General features: G+C 38.2%; 1 protein-coding gene across 1 annotated transcript in view; it reads left to right on the top strand.

Annotated features, from left to right (window-relative positions):
• The window catches only part of LOC141167413 (extracellular calcium-sensing receptor-like), a 113,705-nt gene that overhangs the window by 84,380 nt on the left and 11,962 nt on the right, over window positions 1-17,363 (top strand). The window contains exons 5-6 of the mRNA XM_073654819.1: window positions 13,731-13,958; window positions 15,502-15,625. Coding sequence (XP_073510920.1) covers window positions 13,731-13,958; window positions 15,502-15,625 — 352 coding nt within the window. The remainder of the gene's footprint in view (window positions 1-13,730; window positions 13,959-15,501; window positions 15,626-17,363) is intronic.

Consider the following 17,363-nt stretch of genomic DNA (forward strand, 5'->3'; position numbering starts at 1 on the left):
CTCCTCTACTTCCTCCACCTCCTCTTGTGCCACCACCTGACTCCGAATTCTGTTTAACATGTGCTCCAGCATGTAAATCACCGGAATAGTCATGCTGATAATGGCATCGTCAGCACTAAACATCTTCGTCGCCATTTCAAAACTGTGCAGAAGGGTGCATAGGTCCCTGATCTGAGACCACTCCTCCAGCGTGATTTGCCCCACCTCTGGATCTCGTTGGCCCAGGCTATACGTCAGAACGTAATGCACCAGGGCTTGTCGGTGCTGCCACAGTCGCTGAAACATGTGCAGAGTTGAATTCCACCGGGTAGGCACATCGCATTTTAGCCGGTGAAGTGGCAGGCCCAACGACTTCTGTAGAGATGTAAGTCGCTGAGCTGCGGGATGCGAACGGTGGAAGTGAGCACACAGCGACCGTGCCCTCTGCAGAAGGCCATCTAGTCTGGGATAGTGGGCTAAAAATTGCTGGACAACCAGGTTCAACACGTGAGCCATACAAGGCACGTGTGTGACATTGCCCCGGCGAAGGGCCGCACCCAGGTTTGCAGCATTGTCGCACACGGCCTTCCCTGGTTTCAGGTCCAGTGGAGACAACCATTCATGAAATTGGTTCTCCAGAGCTGATCACAACTCCTCAGCTGTGTGACTCACATTTGCCAGACATTTCAATGTAAAAACCGCCTGATGACGTTGAGCCCTACTGCCAGCATAGTAAGGAGGTGTGCAGGATCCCTTCTGCGCAGTTAGAAAGCTTGTGGCATGACCAGACAGGCTTTGGGTGCAGGTGGAAGACCGAGAGGAGGTTGAGGAGGCAGAAGCAGTGGAGGAACTTTGACATAAAGAGGATTGACGCACAACTCGTGGGGACGGCAAGACTTGGACAGCAGCCCCTTGTCCTGCTGTCACCATAGTTACCCAGTGCCCAGTCAGCGACATGTAATGCCCTTGTCCATGCCTACTCGTCCAAGTGTCTGTGGTGAAATGCACCCTGTCACACACAGAGTTTCTCAAAGAAGCGGTGATGTTGTGTGCGACATGCTGGTGGAGCGCAGGCACACCTTTCTTTGAGAAGTAGTGCCGACTTGGCATCTGGTACTGGGGCACTGCGACGGACATAAGGTCTCGAAAATCCTCTGTGTCCACCAGGCGGAAAGGCAGCATTTCTGTAGCCAAGAGCTTGCAGATGGTGAAATTCAACCTCTTAGCTTTCTCATGGCTAGGAGGAAATGGTCTTTTACTTGTCCACATCTGAGGGACCGAGGGCTGGCTATTGTGCTTAGACGGGGTTGATAAGGGTGTCCCCGGCAAACTGCCGGTCTGTGAGGAAGATGCAGGCGGACATGTTAGGTTGCCTTGATCCAAAGGTGGTGCTATCGATGTCGGACAGCGCTCAACACCAGCTGGTGTTACCACCTCCAAAGAAAATGATGACCTGCCAATCACGCTGGCTGTTGCGGGTAAAGAGGTGGCAGGTCTGCGCCCCAAAACAGGTGTGACTGCTGTCCCCCCAGTCACAGAGGATGAAGAGGCCGCGGATGCACAAGATATGGCAGACGGTGGTTGGCCCGGCCGGCTAGGCCGCATTGTAGCACACTGAGCTTCCCACTGCAACTTATGCTTCATGTCCATGTGCCGGTTCATGCATGAAGTACTCAAACTATGTATTTTTTGGCCTCTACTTAGCTTTAGCTGACAAATGTTACAGATAACACGAGTTGGGTCATCTTTATCGATCTGAAAAAATGCCCAGGCTATGCAAGGCTTAGCACCCATGCGACCTGAAGAGCCACCACGACTTGTGGTGAGAGGCAGAGTTGTGTTTGAGGATGCAGTTGTTGACGTGCTTCCAGTACTACGTCTCTGTCCAGGAAGGCGCAACCTGACCTCGTCGTCACTAGCATCTTCCTCCACCTCCTCTGCTGACCTCATCTCTTGGCTGACTGTGGGTTGACAGTAAGTGGGATCTCCAACCTCATCATCATCACCCTGTGCGTTATCACACCCGTCGTCCTCAGAGCCAACCTGTTCCTGTCCTGACAAAAAACTAAAGTTGTCGCTCCAATCAGGTATTTGAGTCTTATCATCGTCTTCCTCATTGTCTCCACCAACAGGAGTTACAGTTTGGGAATGAGGGTCTACATTATGGTCAGAACCTTCTGCGTCTGGTCCTGGATCCGACTCATAAAGATTCTGGGCATCAGTGCAGATCATTTCCTCGTCTGGATTCACAGAAGCGCTGGAGTCGACCTCTGATTCCCAGGCTATAGTATGAGTAAACAGCTCTGCAGACTCAACCATCTGTTCTACCTCATACTCAGACGGGCAGCTGGAGATTTGGGAGCTGTGAGGAAGCAAGTGTGGTTGGGGTGACACCTTTGAGGACTGGAGTATTTGTGATGTTGAAGTTGATGTGGAGGAGAGCCCACTTAAAGGAGCACTTGTTATCCGTTGAAGCACCTGCTGTTTTTGTGCCTCATCTGGAATTTGTAGCGATTGGCGTGGCCGTAAGAAAGGGATCTTTTCACATTGTCCGCTAAAAGAAGTAGACATTTTAGTTTGGCTGGAAGATGGTCTTTCTTCAGCAGATGTTACTGTTGCTTTAACACCTACCCCACGGACACAACCTTTTTTCCCCTTCCCAACACGCTTATTCCCCTTTCCACCAGCAGCAGGCCTTTTTCCACTCATTTTGGTGGTTAACTAATTCACAACTCTGGAGTTGTTTGCACAAAAAAACAATGGATGGGAACCGAGAAGAGCTGAGTGGCCAAACTGTGGTATTAGTCCAAAACTATTGGCTGGGTTAGATGCAGAAAATAATTATATTCAATTTGCAACCTGATGGAGGTCAGTATAGATGGACTAATAGAACAAGTCCCACACACAGCTAGAAGCCCAAATATTTTTTCAGAGGTAGATGCAGAAAAAATTTTTATTCAGTTTGCAACCTGATGGAGGTCTGTATAGATGGATTAATAGAACAAGTCCCACACACAGCTACAAGCCCAATATTTTTTCAGAGGTAGATGCAGAAAAAAAATATATTCAGTTTGCAACCTGATGGAGGTCAGTATAGATGGACTAATAGAGAAAGTCCCACACACTGCTAGAAGGCCAAATATTTTTTCAGAGCTAGATGGAGACAAAAAATTATTTTGAATTTGCAACCTGATGGAGGTCAGTATAGGTGGACTAATAGACCAAGTCCCATACACTGCTAGAAGGCCAAATATTTTTTCAGAGCTAGATGCAGAAAAAAATTATATTCAGTTTGCAACCTGATGGAGGTCTGTATAGATGGATTAATAGAACAAGTCCCACACACAGCTAGAAGCCCAAATATTTTTTCAGAGGTAGATGCAGATAAAAATTATTTTTAATTTGCAACCTGATGGAGGTCAGTATAGATGGACTAATAGAGAAAGTCCCACACACTGCTAGAAGGCCAAATATTTTTTCAGAGCTATTTGCAGATAAAAATTATTTTTAATTTGCAACCTGATGGAGGTCAGTATAGATGGACTAATAGAACAAGTCCCACACACAGCTAGAAGCCCAAATATTTTTTCAGAGGTACTGTAGATGCAGATAAAAATTATTTTTAATTTGCAACCTGATGGAGGTCAGTATAGATGGACTAATAGAGAAAGTTCCACACACTGCTAGAAGGCCAAATATTTTTTCAGAGCTAGATGCAGATAAAAATTATATTCAATTTGCAACCTGATGGAGGTCAGTATAGATGAACTAATAGAGAAAGTCCCACACACTGCTAGAAGGCCAAATATTTTTTCAGAGCTAGATGCAGATAAAAATTATATTCAATTTGCAACCTGATGGAGGTCAGTATAGATGGACTAATAGAACAAGTCCCACACACATCTAGAAGCCCAAATATTTTTTCAGATGTACTGTAGCTGCAGATAAAAATTATTTTTAATTTGCAACCTGATGGAGGTCAGTATAGATGGACTAATAGAGAAAGTCCCACACACTGCTAGAAGGCCAAATATTTTTTCAGAGCTAGATGCAGAAAAAAATTATATTCAGTTTGCAACCTGATGGAGGTCAGTATAGATGGACTAATAGAGAAAGTCCCACACACTGCTAGAAGGCCACATATTTTTTCAGAGGTAGATGCAGAAAAAAATATATTCAGTTTGCAACCTGATGGAGGTCTGTATAGATGGATTAATAGAACAACTCCCACACACAGCTAGAAGCCCAATATTTTTTCAGAGGTAGATGCAGAAAAAAATATATTCAGTTTGCAACCTGATGGAGGTCAGTATAGATGGACTAATACAACAAGTCCCACACACAGCTAGAAGCCCAATATTTTTTCAGAGGTAGATGCAGAAAAAAATATATTCAGTTTGCAACCTGATGGAGGTCTGTATAGATGGATTAATAGAACAAGTCCCACACACAGCTAGAAGCCCAATATTTTTTCAGAGGTAGATGCAGAAAAAAATATATTCAGTTTGCAACCTGATGGAGGTCAGTATAGTTGGACTAATACAACAAGTCCCACACACAGCTAGAAGCCCAATATTTTTTCAGAGGTAGATGCAGAAAAAAATATATTCAGTTTGCAACCTGATGGAGGTCTGTATAGATGGATTAATAGAACAAGTCCCACACACAGCTCGAAGCCCAATATTTTTTCAGAGGTAGATGCAGAAAAAAATATATTCAGTTTGCATCCTGATGGAGGTTTGTATAGATGGACTAATACAACAAGTCCCACACACAGCTAGAAGCCCAATATTTTTTCAGAGCTAGATGCAGAAAAAAATTATATTCAGTTTGCAACCTGATGGAGGTCAGTATAGATGGATTAATAGAACAAGTCCCACACACAGCTAGAAGCCCAATATTTTTTCAGAGCTAGATGCAGAAAAAAATTATATTCAGTTTGCAACCTGATGGAGGTCAGTATAGATGGATTAATAGAACAAGTCCCACACACAGCTAGAAGCCCAATATTTTTTCAGAGGTAGATGCAGAAAAAAATATATTCAGTTTGCAACCTGATGGAGGTCAGTATAGATGGACTAATACAACAAGTCCCACACACAGCTAGAAGCCCAATATTTTTTCAGAGGTAGATGCAGAAAAAAATATATTCAGTTTGCAACCTGATGGAGGTCTGTATAGATGGATTAATAGAACAAGTCCCACACACAGCTAGAAGCCCAATATTTTTTCAGAGGTAGATGCAAAAAAATATATATTCAGTTTGCAACCTGATGGAGGTCAGTATAGATGGACTAATAGAATGATGCTATGCCCTAAAGATTTTACTTCACTAGGTGCAGTAAAAAAATTGGTATTCTATACACAGGTGGTATATCTTGCAACACAGATAGGCTACTCCACTGACTAACACACTCTGCAATAGGCCAAAAAGGATTAGCTTTGCTAGATTCAGCCAAATGCTGTGAAAAAAACTTGCACAGCACTGGCACAGACCTGCCTGGCAAAAACTGATAGGAACTGATGTAACCTAGTCCTGAAAAGGACTCCAATTACAATTAGTCTTTACTCCCACAATCTATCTATTTAAGAGCACAGACCTGCCTGATAAAATTCGTAGGAAATGCTGTAACCTAGTCCTTAAAAGGACTGCAATCACAACTATTCCCTACTCCCAAGCTATCTGTAGATTTGTGCGAAAATTGGCTTGAAATTAACAAGGTATAGCGCACACAGCAACAGCGGTGCCGTCTAACACGCAGCTGCAGCAGTGAGAAAATGGTGGCGACGGGGAAAATGGCTGGGTCTTATAGGGCAAGCACATGTGACATACACTGCCAATGACACATGCCCTTGCTTGTGTGAAAAAAAGCACTTCGCTCCGTGTGTGCGCTGCTGATAGGCTGACAGATTGCACCTCCCCACTATAAATGCGGGAAAGAGATCTGCAGAGATCCATCCCCTGCCCCTCCCCCCGCCCCGCTGTACACTCAAACTGCGTATTAACATTAATTTTCATCATTACTGAGAAAAAATCCAGTTATGATTTTGGTGCACGAACAGTTATCGAACATAACCTCGAACAGCCGAATTTTTCTCAAATTGTTCGTGTTCGCCGAACGGCTCGAACACCGCCCAAAACAGCTCGAATTTGAGATTGGCGAACAGTTCGAGTAGAACAACGCTCATCTCTAATCTTAAGATGGGTCGTAATTTCATCTTCCAACAAGACAACGACCCAAAGCACACAGCCAAGAAAACCAAGGCCTGGTTCAAGAGGGAAAAAGTCAAGGTGTTGGAGTGGCCTAGTCAGTCTCCTGACCTTAACCCAATTGAAAACTTGTGGAAGGAGCTCAAGAATAAAGTCCACATGAGACACCCAAAGAACCTAGCTAACATGGAGAAGATCTGCATGGAGGAGTGGGCCAAGATAACTCCACAGACCTGTGCCAGCCTGATCAGGTCTTATAAAAGACGATTATTAGCTGTAATTGCAAACAAGGGTTATTCCACAAAATATTAAACATAGGGGTTGTATAATAATTGACCCACACTTTTATGTTTAAAATTTAATAAAATTCAACTGAGCAACATAACTTTTTGGTTTGTAAGATTTATGCTTCTGTTCATAAAACCTACTCTCGTTTGCAGTTTGAAGGCTTTAACTTATTTGCATCTTATCAAACCAGCTAAATCTGCAGGGGGTTGAATACTACTTGTAGGCACTGTATATTGTTGTATATAGGGAGCAGTATTATAGTAGTTATATTCTTGTACATAGGGGGCAGTATTATAGTAGTTATATACTTGTACATAGAGGGCAGTATTAGAGTAGTTATATTGTTGTACATAGGGACAGTATTATAGTAGTCATACAATTATACATAGAGGCAGTATTATAGTAGTTATATTATTGTACATAGGGCAGTATTATAGTAGTTATATTCCTGTACATAGGAGCAGCATTATAGTAGAAATATTCTTCTAGATAGGTGCAGTATTGCAGTAGTTATATTCTTGTATGTAGGAGGCAGTATTATAATAATTTTATTCTTGTACATAGGGGGCAGTATTAAAGTAGTTATATTCTTGCACATAGGAGGTAGTATTATAGTAGATCTATTCTTGTACTTACGGAGCAGTATTATATTGGTGAGGTTATTGTACATGGGGGGGCATTATTATACTAGTTATGTTATTTTACATAGGGGTAGTATTATTGTAGTTATATTCTTGTATATAAGGGGCAATATTATAGTAGTTATATTCTTGTACATAGGAGGTAGTATTATAGTAGTTATTTTGTTGTACATAGGGGGCAATATTATAATAATTATATTCTTATACATACAGGACAGTATTATGGTAATTATATTCTTGTACATAGGAGCAGTATTATAATATTTATGTTATTGCATATATGGGCAGTATTATAGAAGTTATATTCTTGTACATAGAAACAGTATTACAGTAGTCATATTCTTGTACATAGGGTCTGTATTATAGTCGTTATATTCTTATATATATGAGGCAGTATTATAGTAGTGATATTATTGTACCTAGGGGGCCTTATTATAGTAGTTTTATTCTTGTACATAGGGGCAGTATTATAGCAGTTATATTCTTTTATATATTGAAAGCAGTATTAGAGTAGTTATAATGTTGTACATAGGGACAGTATTAGAGTAGTTATATTCTTGTACATAGGGGGCAGTATTATAGTAGTTATATTCTTGTACATAGGGGCAGTATTATAGTAGTTATATTCTTGTACATAGGGGGCAGTATTATAGTAGTTATATTCTTGTACATAGGGGGCAGTATTATAGTAGTTATATTCTTGTACATATGGGGCAGTATTATAGCAGTTATACAATTGTACATAGGGGCAGTATTATAGTAGTTATATTATTGTACATAGGTGCAGTATTATAGTAGTTATACATTTGTACATAGGGCAGTATTATAGTAGTTATGTTCCAGTAAATAGAAGCAACATTATAGTAGTTATATTCCTCTACATAGGAACACTATTGTAGTAGTTATGTTCTTGTACATAGGGGGCAGTATTATAATAGTTATATTCTTGTACATAGGGGCAGTATTATAGTAGTTATATTCTTGTATATAGGAGCAGTATTATAGTAGTTATATTCTTGTACATAGGAGCAGCATTATAGTAGTTATATTCTTGCATATAGGAGCAGTATTATAGTAGTTATATTCTTGTTCATAGAGGGCAGTATTATAATAATTATATTATTGTACATACGGGACAGTATTATGGTAGTTATATTTTTGTACATAGGAGCAGTATTATAGTAGTTATATTCTTGCATATATGGGCAGTATTATAGTAGTTATATTCTTGTACAAAGGGTCAGTATTATAGTAGTTATATTCTTGTATATATGAGGCAGTATTATAGTAGTTATATTCTTGTACAAAGGGGCAGTATTATAGTAGTTATATTCTTGTACATAGGGGCAGTATCATAGTATTGATATTCTTGTACATAAGGAACAGTATTATAGTAGTTACATTGTTATACTTAGGAGCAGTATTATAGTACTTATATTCTTGTACATAGTGGCAGTATTATGGTAGTTATATTCTTGTATATAGGGAGCAGTATTTTAGTTTCTATATTCTTGCATATAGGGGCAGTATTATAGTAGTTATTTTCTTGTACATACGTGCAGTATTATATTAGTTATATTCTAGTATTTAGGAAACAGTAATATAGTAGTTATATTGTTGTACATAGGAGCAGTATTATAGTAGTTATATTCTTTTACATAGGGGGCAATATTATAGTAGTTTTATTCTTGTACATAGGAGCAGTATTATAGTAGTTATATTCTTGTACATAGGAGGCAGCATTATAGTAGTTATATTCTTGTACATAGAGGACAGTATTATAGTAGTTGTATACTTGTACATAGGGGGCAGTATTAAAGTAGTTATATTGTTGTACATAGGGCAGTATTATAGTAGTTATATTCCTGTACATAGGAGCAGCATTATAGTAGAAATATTCTTCTAGATAGGAGCAGTATTGCAGTAGTTGTATTCTTGTACGTAGGAGGCAGTATTATAATACTTATATTCTTTTACATAGGGGGCAGTATTATAGTAGTCATATTCTTGAACATATGAAGTAGTAGTATAGTAGTTATATTCTTGTACATAGGGGGTAGTATTATAGAAGATCAATTCTTGTACTTAGGGAGCAGTATTATATTGGTGAGGTTATTGTACATGGGGGACATTATTATAGTAGTCATGTTATTTTACAAAGGGGCAGTATTATAATAGTTATATTCTTGTATATAAGGGGCAATATTATAGTAGTTATATTCTTGTAAAAAGGAGGCAGTATTATAGTAGTTATTTTGTTGTACATAGGGGGCAATATTATAATAATTATATTCTTATACATACAGGACAGTATTATAGTAGGTATATTCTTGTACATAGGAGGTAGTATTATAGTAGCTATATTCCTGTACATTGGGGCAGTATTATAGTAGTTATATTCTTGTACATAGGGGGCAGTATTATAGTAGTTATATTCCTGTACATAGGGGGCAGTATTATAGTAGTTATATTCTTGTACAAAGGGGCAGTATTATAGTAGTTATATTCTTGTACATAGGAGCAGTATTATAGTAGTTATATTCTTGTACATAGGGGGCAGTGTTATAGTAGTTATATTCTTGTATAAAGGGGCAGTGTTATAGTAGTTATATTCTTGCACATAGGGGACAGTATTATAGTAGTTATATTCTTGTGCATAGGGGCAGTATTATAGTAGTTATATTCTTGAACATAGGGGGCAGTATTATAGTAGTTATATTCTTGTACAAAGGGGCAGTATTATAGTAGTTATATTCTTGCACATAGGAGCAGTATTATTGTAGTTATATTCTTGTACATAGGGGCAGTATTATTGTAGTTATATTCTTGTACATAGGGGCAGTATTATAGTAGTTATATTCTTGTACATAGAGGCAGTATTATTGTAGTTATATTCTTGTACATAGGGGCAGTATTATAGTAGTTATATTCTTGTACATAGGGGCAGTATTATAGTTGTCATATTCTTGTACATAGGGGGCAGTATTATAGTAGTTATATTCTTGTACATAGGAGGCAGTATTATAGTAGTTATATTCTTGTACATAGGGGCAGTATTATAGTAGTTATATTCTTGTACATAGGAGCAGCATTATAGTAGTTATATTCTTGCATATAGGAGCAGTATTATAGTAGTTATATTCTTGTTCATAGAGGGCAGTATTATAATAATTATATTATTGTACATACGGGACAGTATTATGGTAGTTATATTTTTGTACATAGGAGCAGTATTATAGTAGTTATATTCTTGCATATATGGGCAGTATTATAGTAGTTATATTCTTGTACAAAGGGTCAGTATTATAGTAGTTATATTCTTGTATATATGAGGCAGTATTATAGTAGTTATATTCTTGTACAAAGGGGCAGTATTATAGTAGTTATATTCTTGTACATAGGGGCAGTATCATAGTATTGATATTCTTGTACATAAGGAACAGTATTATAGTAGTTACATTGTTATACTTAGGAGCAGTATTATAGTAGCTATATTCTTGTACATAGGGGCACTATTACAGTAGTTATATTCTTGTATATTGGTGACAGTATTTTAGTAGCTATATTCTTGTATATAGGGGCAGTATTATAGTACTTATATTCTTGTACATAGTGGCAGTATTATGGTAGTTATATTCTTGTATATAGGGAGCAGTATTTTAGTTTCTATATTCTTGCATATAGGGGCAGTATTATAGTAGTTATTTTCTTGTACATACGTGCAGTATTATATTAGTTATATTCTAGTATTTAGGAAACAGTAATATAGTAGTTATATTGTTGTACATAGGAGCAGTACTATAGTAGTTATATTCTTTTACATAAGGGCAATATTATAGTAGTTTTATTCTTGTACATAGGAGCAGTATTATAGTAGTTATATTCTTGTACATAGGAGGCAGCATTATAGTAGTTATATTCTTGTACATAGAGGACAGTATTATAGTAGTTGTATACTTGTACATAGGGGGCAATATTAAAGTAGTTATATTGTTGTACATAGGGCAGTATTATAGTAGTTATATTCCTGTACATAGGAGCAGCATTATAGTAGAAATATTCTTCTAGATAGGAGCAGTATTGCAGTAGTTGTATTCTTGTACGTAGGAGGCAGTATTATAATACTTATATTCTTTTACATAGGGGGCAGTATTATAGTAGTCATATTCTTGAACATATGAAGTAGTAGTATAGTAGTTATATTCTTGTACATAGGGGGTAGTATTATAGAAGATCAATTCTTGTACTTAGGGAGCAGTATTATATTGGTGAGGTTATTGTAAATGGGGGACATTATTATAGTAGTTATGTTATTTTACAAAGGGGCAGTATTATAATAGTTATATTCTTGTATATAAGGGGCAATATTATAGTAGTTATATTCTTGTAAAAAGGAGGCAGTATTATAGTAGTTATTTTGTTGTACATAGGGGGCAATATTATAATAATTATATTCTTATACATACAGGACAGTATTATAGTAGGTATATTCTTGTACATAGGAGGTAGTATTATAGTAGCTATATTCCTGTACATTGGGCAGTATTATAGTAGTTATATTCTTGTACATAGGGGGCAGTATTATAGTAGTTATATTCCTGTACATAGGGGGCAGTATTATAGTAGTTATATTCTTGTACAAAGGGGCAGTATTATAGTAGTTATATTCTTGTACATAGGAGCAGTATTATAGTAGTTATATTCTTGTACATAGGGGGCAGTGTTATAGTAGTTATATTCTTGTATAAAGGGGCAGTGTTATAGTAGTTATATTCTTGCACATAGGGGACAGTATTATAGTAGTTATATTCTTGTGCATAGGGGCAGTATTATAGTAGTTATATTCTTGAACATAGGGGGCAGTATTATAGTAGTTATATTCTTGTACAAAGGGGCAGTATTATAGTAGTTATATTTTTGCACATAGGAGCAGTATTATTGTAGTTATATTCTTGTACATAGGGGCAGTATTATTGTAGTTATATTCTTGTACATAGGGGCAGTATTATAGTAGTTATATTCTTGTACATAGAGGCAGTATTATTGTAGTTATATTCTTGTACATAGGGGCAGTATTATAGTAGTTATATTCTTGTACATAGGGGCAGTATTATAGTAGTCATATTCTTGTACATAGGGGGCAGTATTATAGTAGTTATATTCTTGTACATAGGAGGCAGTATTATAGTAGTTATATTCTTGTACATAGGGGCAGTATTATAGTAGTTATATTCTTGTACATAGGAGCAGTATTATAGTAGTTATATTCTTGTACATAGGGGGCAGTATTATTGTAGTTATATTCTTGTATAAAGGGGCAGTGTTATAGTAGTTATATTCTTGCACATAGGGGACAGTATTATAGTAGTTATATTCTTGTGCATAGGGGCAGTATTATAGTAGTTATATTCTTGAACATAGGGGGCAGTATTATAGTAGTTATATTCTTGTACATAGGAGCAGTATTATAGTAGTTATATTCTTGCACATAGGAGCAGTATTATTGTAGTTATATTCTTGTACATAGGGGCAGTATTATTGTAGTTATATTCTTGTACATAGGGGCAGTATTATAGTAGTTATATTCTTGTACATAGAGGCAGTATTATTGTAGTTATATTCTTGTACATAGGGGCAGTATTATAGTAGTTATATTCTTGTACATAGGGGCAGTATTATAGTAGTCATATTCTTGTACATAGGGGGCAGTATTATAGTAGTTATATTCTTGTACATAGGAGGCAGTATTATAGTAGTTATATTCTTGTACATAGGGGCAGTATTATAGTAGTTATATTCTTGTACATAGGAGCAGTATTATAGTAGTTATATTCTTGTACATAGGGGGCAGTATTATTGTAGTTATATTCTTGTACATAGGGGTCAGTATTATAGTAGTTATATTCTTGTACATAGGGAGCAGTATTATAGTAGTTATATTCATGTACATAGGGGGCAGTTTTATAGCAGTTATATTCTTGTACATTGAGGCAGTATTATAGTAGTTATATTCTTGTACATAGGGGGCAGTATTATAGTAGTTATATTCTTGTACATAGGGGGCAGTATTATAGTAGTTATATTTTTGTACATTTGGAATGTATGACATTGAAAAACAGGGAAGCCTGCTCACATGAATTTCCAAATCTTTCAGGCGCACTTAACCCCTGTCTGGACAGAAACATGCATCAATACAAAAAATTAAATGATTTTTTTTCCAACTCCTTTGGATAAAATTTCAAACCTTAAAATATCCATTCCATTTATAAAATAAATCAGGGATTTGTGAGTAAAGTGGAATTTTTAATTCTGGAGAAATTAATTTTGAAATCTTATTAAAAGTAACTGGAACAACCTATTTTTTTTTCATTCTGTTTATTACTGAATGTAAATGAATAATGTTTATTTACTTTTTACTTACTGTATCAGTTCTAGACTTATCCAAGTAAATGTTAGCAATGATCTGTTGGGCCAAGCAGTATGGGAACCAGCATGTACCATAATTCCTTCTGAGAAATGAAATAATGTAAGGTTTGGGGAAAAACATTGAGTTGCAATGTGACTAAATTAACATACTGTATTTTCATGTTTCCATCATCTTTTTACCATAGATACTGCACTACATGAAGGAGGTAAGGGTCCCTGTAAGTGATGATAGAGAACTATACTTTGATGATAATGGAGATCCGCCAGCAGTCTACGACATTGTTAATTGGCAGCTAAGTCTAAACAATACTGTACGTCACGTCAAAGTTGGGAGTTACGATACCACAGTTTCTGGTGGGCAACTTTTTACCATAAACTCAAGCCTACTACTTTGGGCTACTCAAGATAATAAGGTATGATGCTGAAAACGGGTTATCATCCTTTACCAGAAGAACACAAGGAATAGTGAAGAAAAGTTCATGTCAATTTCCCAAGACTATTGTCACAGCTAGATTTCATACAACTATTATATTGTTCTATGTAGATCAAAGGGAAAAAAGTGTACATGAGATAGTGTACTAACTGTGTATACATTGCGTGATCAATGACCGAGGATATAATCTACCATTCCCATACGAAAACCATGTATTCTAAGTGTGATCATTTCATATCTGGGTGTGAGAATGACCCTAAAAATCTCCTTTAGTCAATTATCAAGTCTTATTAGAATTCATACAATTCCATGTCTTTTTGGGTCTTCAAGACCTACAAGTACAGTGGAGGACACCACTAAATCTTCAATGGATATTCTATATAGTAAATATCTATAGCAAGAAAACCCTTTTCAGAACCTAAAGGCCTTTTTTTATGATTTACCATAACAAATTAAGCTTCAAGAAAGTGCCTAAAATCCTCTATGCCATAAAAAAATGTAAAAATTGAATATATAGAAAAATTGTACAAAAAATATGAACGGTAGCACAAAGCTAGAAAATCTACCAGGGGGTAAAGAATTCCATGTAAATTATTCATCTCATCAGCTTTGTGACTCCTGGTGAAACTGTTGTGACCAAGTCTGTTGTGTCGTTATTGGATGGTTTTCCATTATTTGTATTATATGAGTCGAGCCATGCCACGTCTCTGTATTTTGGATTTTTTGGTTTTCTATTGACACTTTCTGAACAGTCTGATGGGAGTTGAGGACCCTTTTTTACACACACTTGTTGCTGAGTCCATTGGAGTCTGTTGGAAGAAGTTGTAAGTTATTTATGTATCATCATCTGTGTTTTCAGGACCACTATTCTATTTATGACGCTTCAAAAGTCAAGGGAAAGGAATTTGGGGGAAATGTTAAACATTCCCTCCCCATTTTGTAATTCAGTTCAATACGTAGCAGGTGCAAGGTGGAGTTTCGGAATGAAGGCTATGACATGACATTGTATCAACAGGATTGTAATAGCTTTGGTTGTATAATGCTCTCCATATATTTATTCATATACACATTTTATATACTTAGGAATTAGGAGAACAACTGAGTAGAATGGCATGGAAAAACTTTATTACATCAATAGTTCATTAAAAGACAGTACATCACTTTAGTAGTGTTAACATATAACTTGGACAAGCAGACATATCATCCCTCATATTGCATATAAATAGGTCAAAACAAAGGGTTCACCCCAGGGGTCAGAGCTATGTGCAAATACTAAAACAGGGAGAAGGACATGTAATAAAGGTAGTTGGAAATCACTCCTATGTGGATTCTATGATCCCAATAATCCCAAAAGTCATATTGCACCAGACTCAGCCAGGTAAGGAGGGGCCCCAGACCTGCAAAAGATGACACGGGGACAGGACACAAGGTTGAAAGAGCCTCGATGCGCGTTTCACCGGTAGTGTGACCTGGCTTTCTCAAGAGGCTTATTCTATCATGACTGAAATATCTTTTCTTTGCAGGCACCTACTTCAGCTTGTTCTGAAAGCTGTCATCCAGGATTTTGGAAGGCCACTATTAGAGGACAACCTGCCTGCTGCTTCCAATGTGTCACCTGTCCTCAAGGAGAAATATCCAATTACACAGGTACTAAGAATTAAGAGGTCTGAGACCTTTCAGGAGGAATTTGATAGATGATGAATGATGTCATCTTGTAGTTCACAGGAAGTCAAAGACTGACTTCCTGTCTGCTTAGAATTAAATATGTACTGGATTGGTTGTGAGACTGGAAATCTCATGACAAAGCTGCCCATGATCAAAACTACGAAATATATGGAGCTGGGGAGAAATCAACTAAAATGTTAGACTTTTGCTGGTAAGTTTTCCTTACAGAAAAAAGTGCTTGTGTGATATTTAAAATCACCACGATAAGAAAATAAGAGGATAGTATACTGTAGAGCTAACGAATGTAAAAAACAGCTCAGATACTTAAAAGTATATTTTTAAAATTAATAACCACAGAATTTTAAAGTTTCAAATTTTTTTATATTTTTCGCTATATTGCATTTACTTTTTGCCCCTCATCGGGACTGAGCACATTAGTTGAGCTGCAGAGTCTATGATTTCTGTGTAATATGTTACATTCCCTCCATTTGTTGAGATGAGCAGCTCTGAAGCATAGGCTTCTTTAGCAGAGTATATATTATATTTTTTAATTTGGGTGGTCACATTTTTGGGTCACAAAAATGCAAGAGAATGGTGTCATAACGTTCATGTATTTTTTCTACTCCAACAGATTGTAAAATTATACAATACTATACATATATACAGATCTTCATTCTGTCCTTTCCTATTGAGATCTGCAATATTAATAAATGAAAAAAAAATTGTATTACTCTCTGGGGAGTTGTTTGTACTACATGTATCTGTATATAATGAATAATTGAAGACCTTCCTCCATATTCAGAGCTGTGCTTCCCGCTGGTCTGCTTGTATCAACATCTATCTAGCGTCGGCGTCCCTGCCTCCTGCTAGGCAGGGACGCTGTTCCCCTCACCTCTCCGCTCCGTGCCCGGTGTCCTCCTCCCGCTCTGCAGGCAGCGCGCGCTGCTTCCCGGCCACTGTGCTTAGGGCGCGCGCGCTCCCCCTCTCTTAAAGGGGCCGCGCGCGCTGTCCTAAGGAGTCCCCGGCCAATGGCCGGAGGACCTCACCATATATAAGGCACCTCCTCCAAAATGGAGGTGCCCGAGCAATGTTGTTGCAAAGCCTTCACTCTGCTTCAGCCCTCAGATCCTGTTACCAGTTACCTGCCAGTCACCTGCCAGATTCCTGCTTGTTACCTGCCAGTCACCTGCCAGATTCCTGCCTGTTACCTGCCAGTCACCTGCCAGATTCCTGCTTGATACCTGCCTGATATCCGCTTTCCTGCTTGCAAGCCTGCGGTCCGACGGTCTGCCTTCCGACACCTGTCAGTCTGTCTATGGACCAGCCTGCCCGCTCACCTGGGAGCGCTCACCTGCTACCTGCCTGCTAGCCTACCTGGAGGCTCTGCCGTCACTTGCCGTGACCACCTGCCAGTCCAGAGACTCTTGCCCGCTCACCTGGAAGCGCTCACCTGCTACCTGCCTGCTAGCCTACCTGGAGGCTCTGCCGTCACTTGCCGTGACCACCTGCCAGTCCAGAGACTCTTGCCCGCTCACCTGGGAGTGCTCACCCGCTACCTGTCTGCTAGCCTACCTGGAGGCTCTGCCGTCACTTGCCGTGACCACCTGCCTGTCCAGAGACTCTTGCCCGCTCACCTGGGAGCGCTCACCTGCTACCTGCCTGCTAGCCTACCTGGAGGCTCTGCCGTCACTTGCCGTGACCACCTGCCAGTCCAGAGACT

Source organism: Phyllobates terribilis, unplaced genomic scaffold (genome assembly GCF_046119375.1).
Source record: "Phyllobates terribilis strain yellow unplaced genomic scaffold, ASM4611937v1 Scaffold_11__3_contigs__length_659146591, whole genome shotgun sequence".
Lineage (NCBI taxonomy): Eukaryota > Metazoa > Chordata > Amphibia > Anura > Dendrobatidae > Phyllobates > Phyllobates terribilis.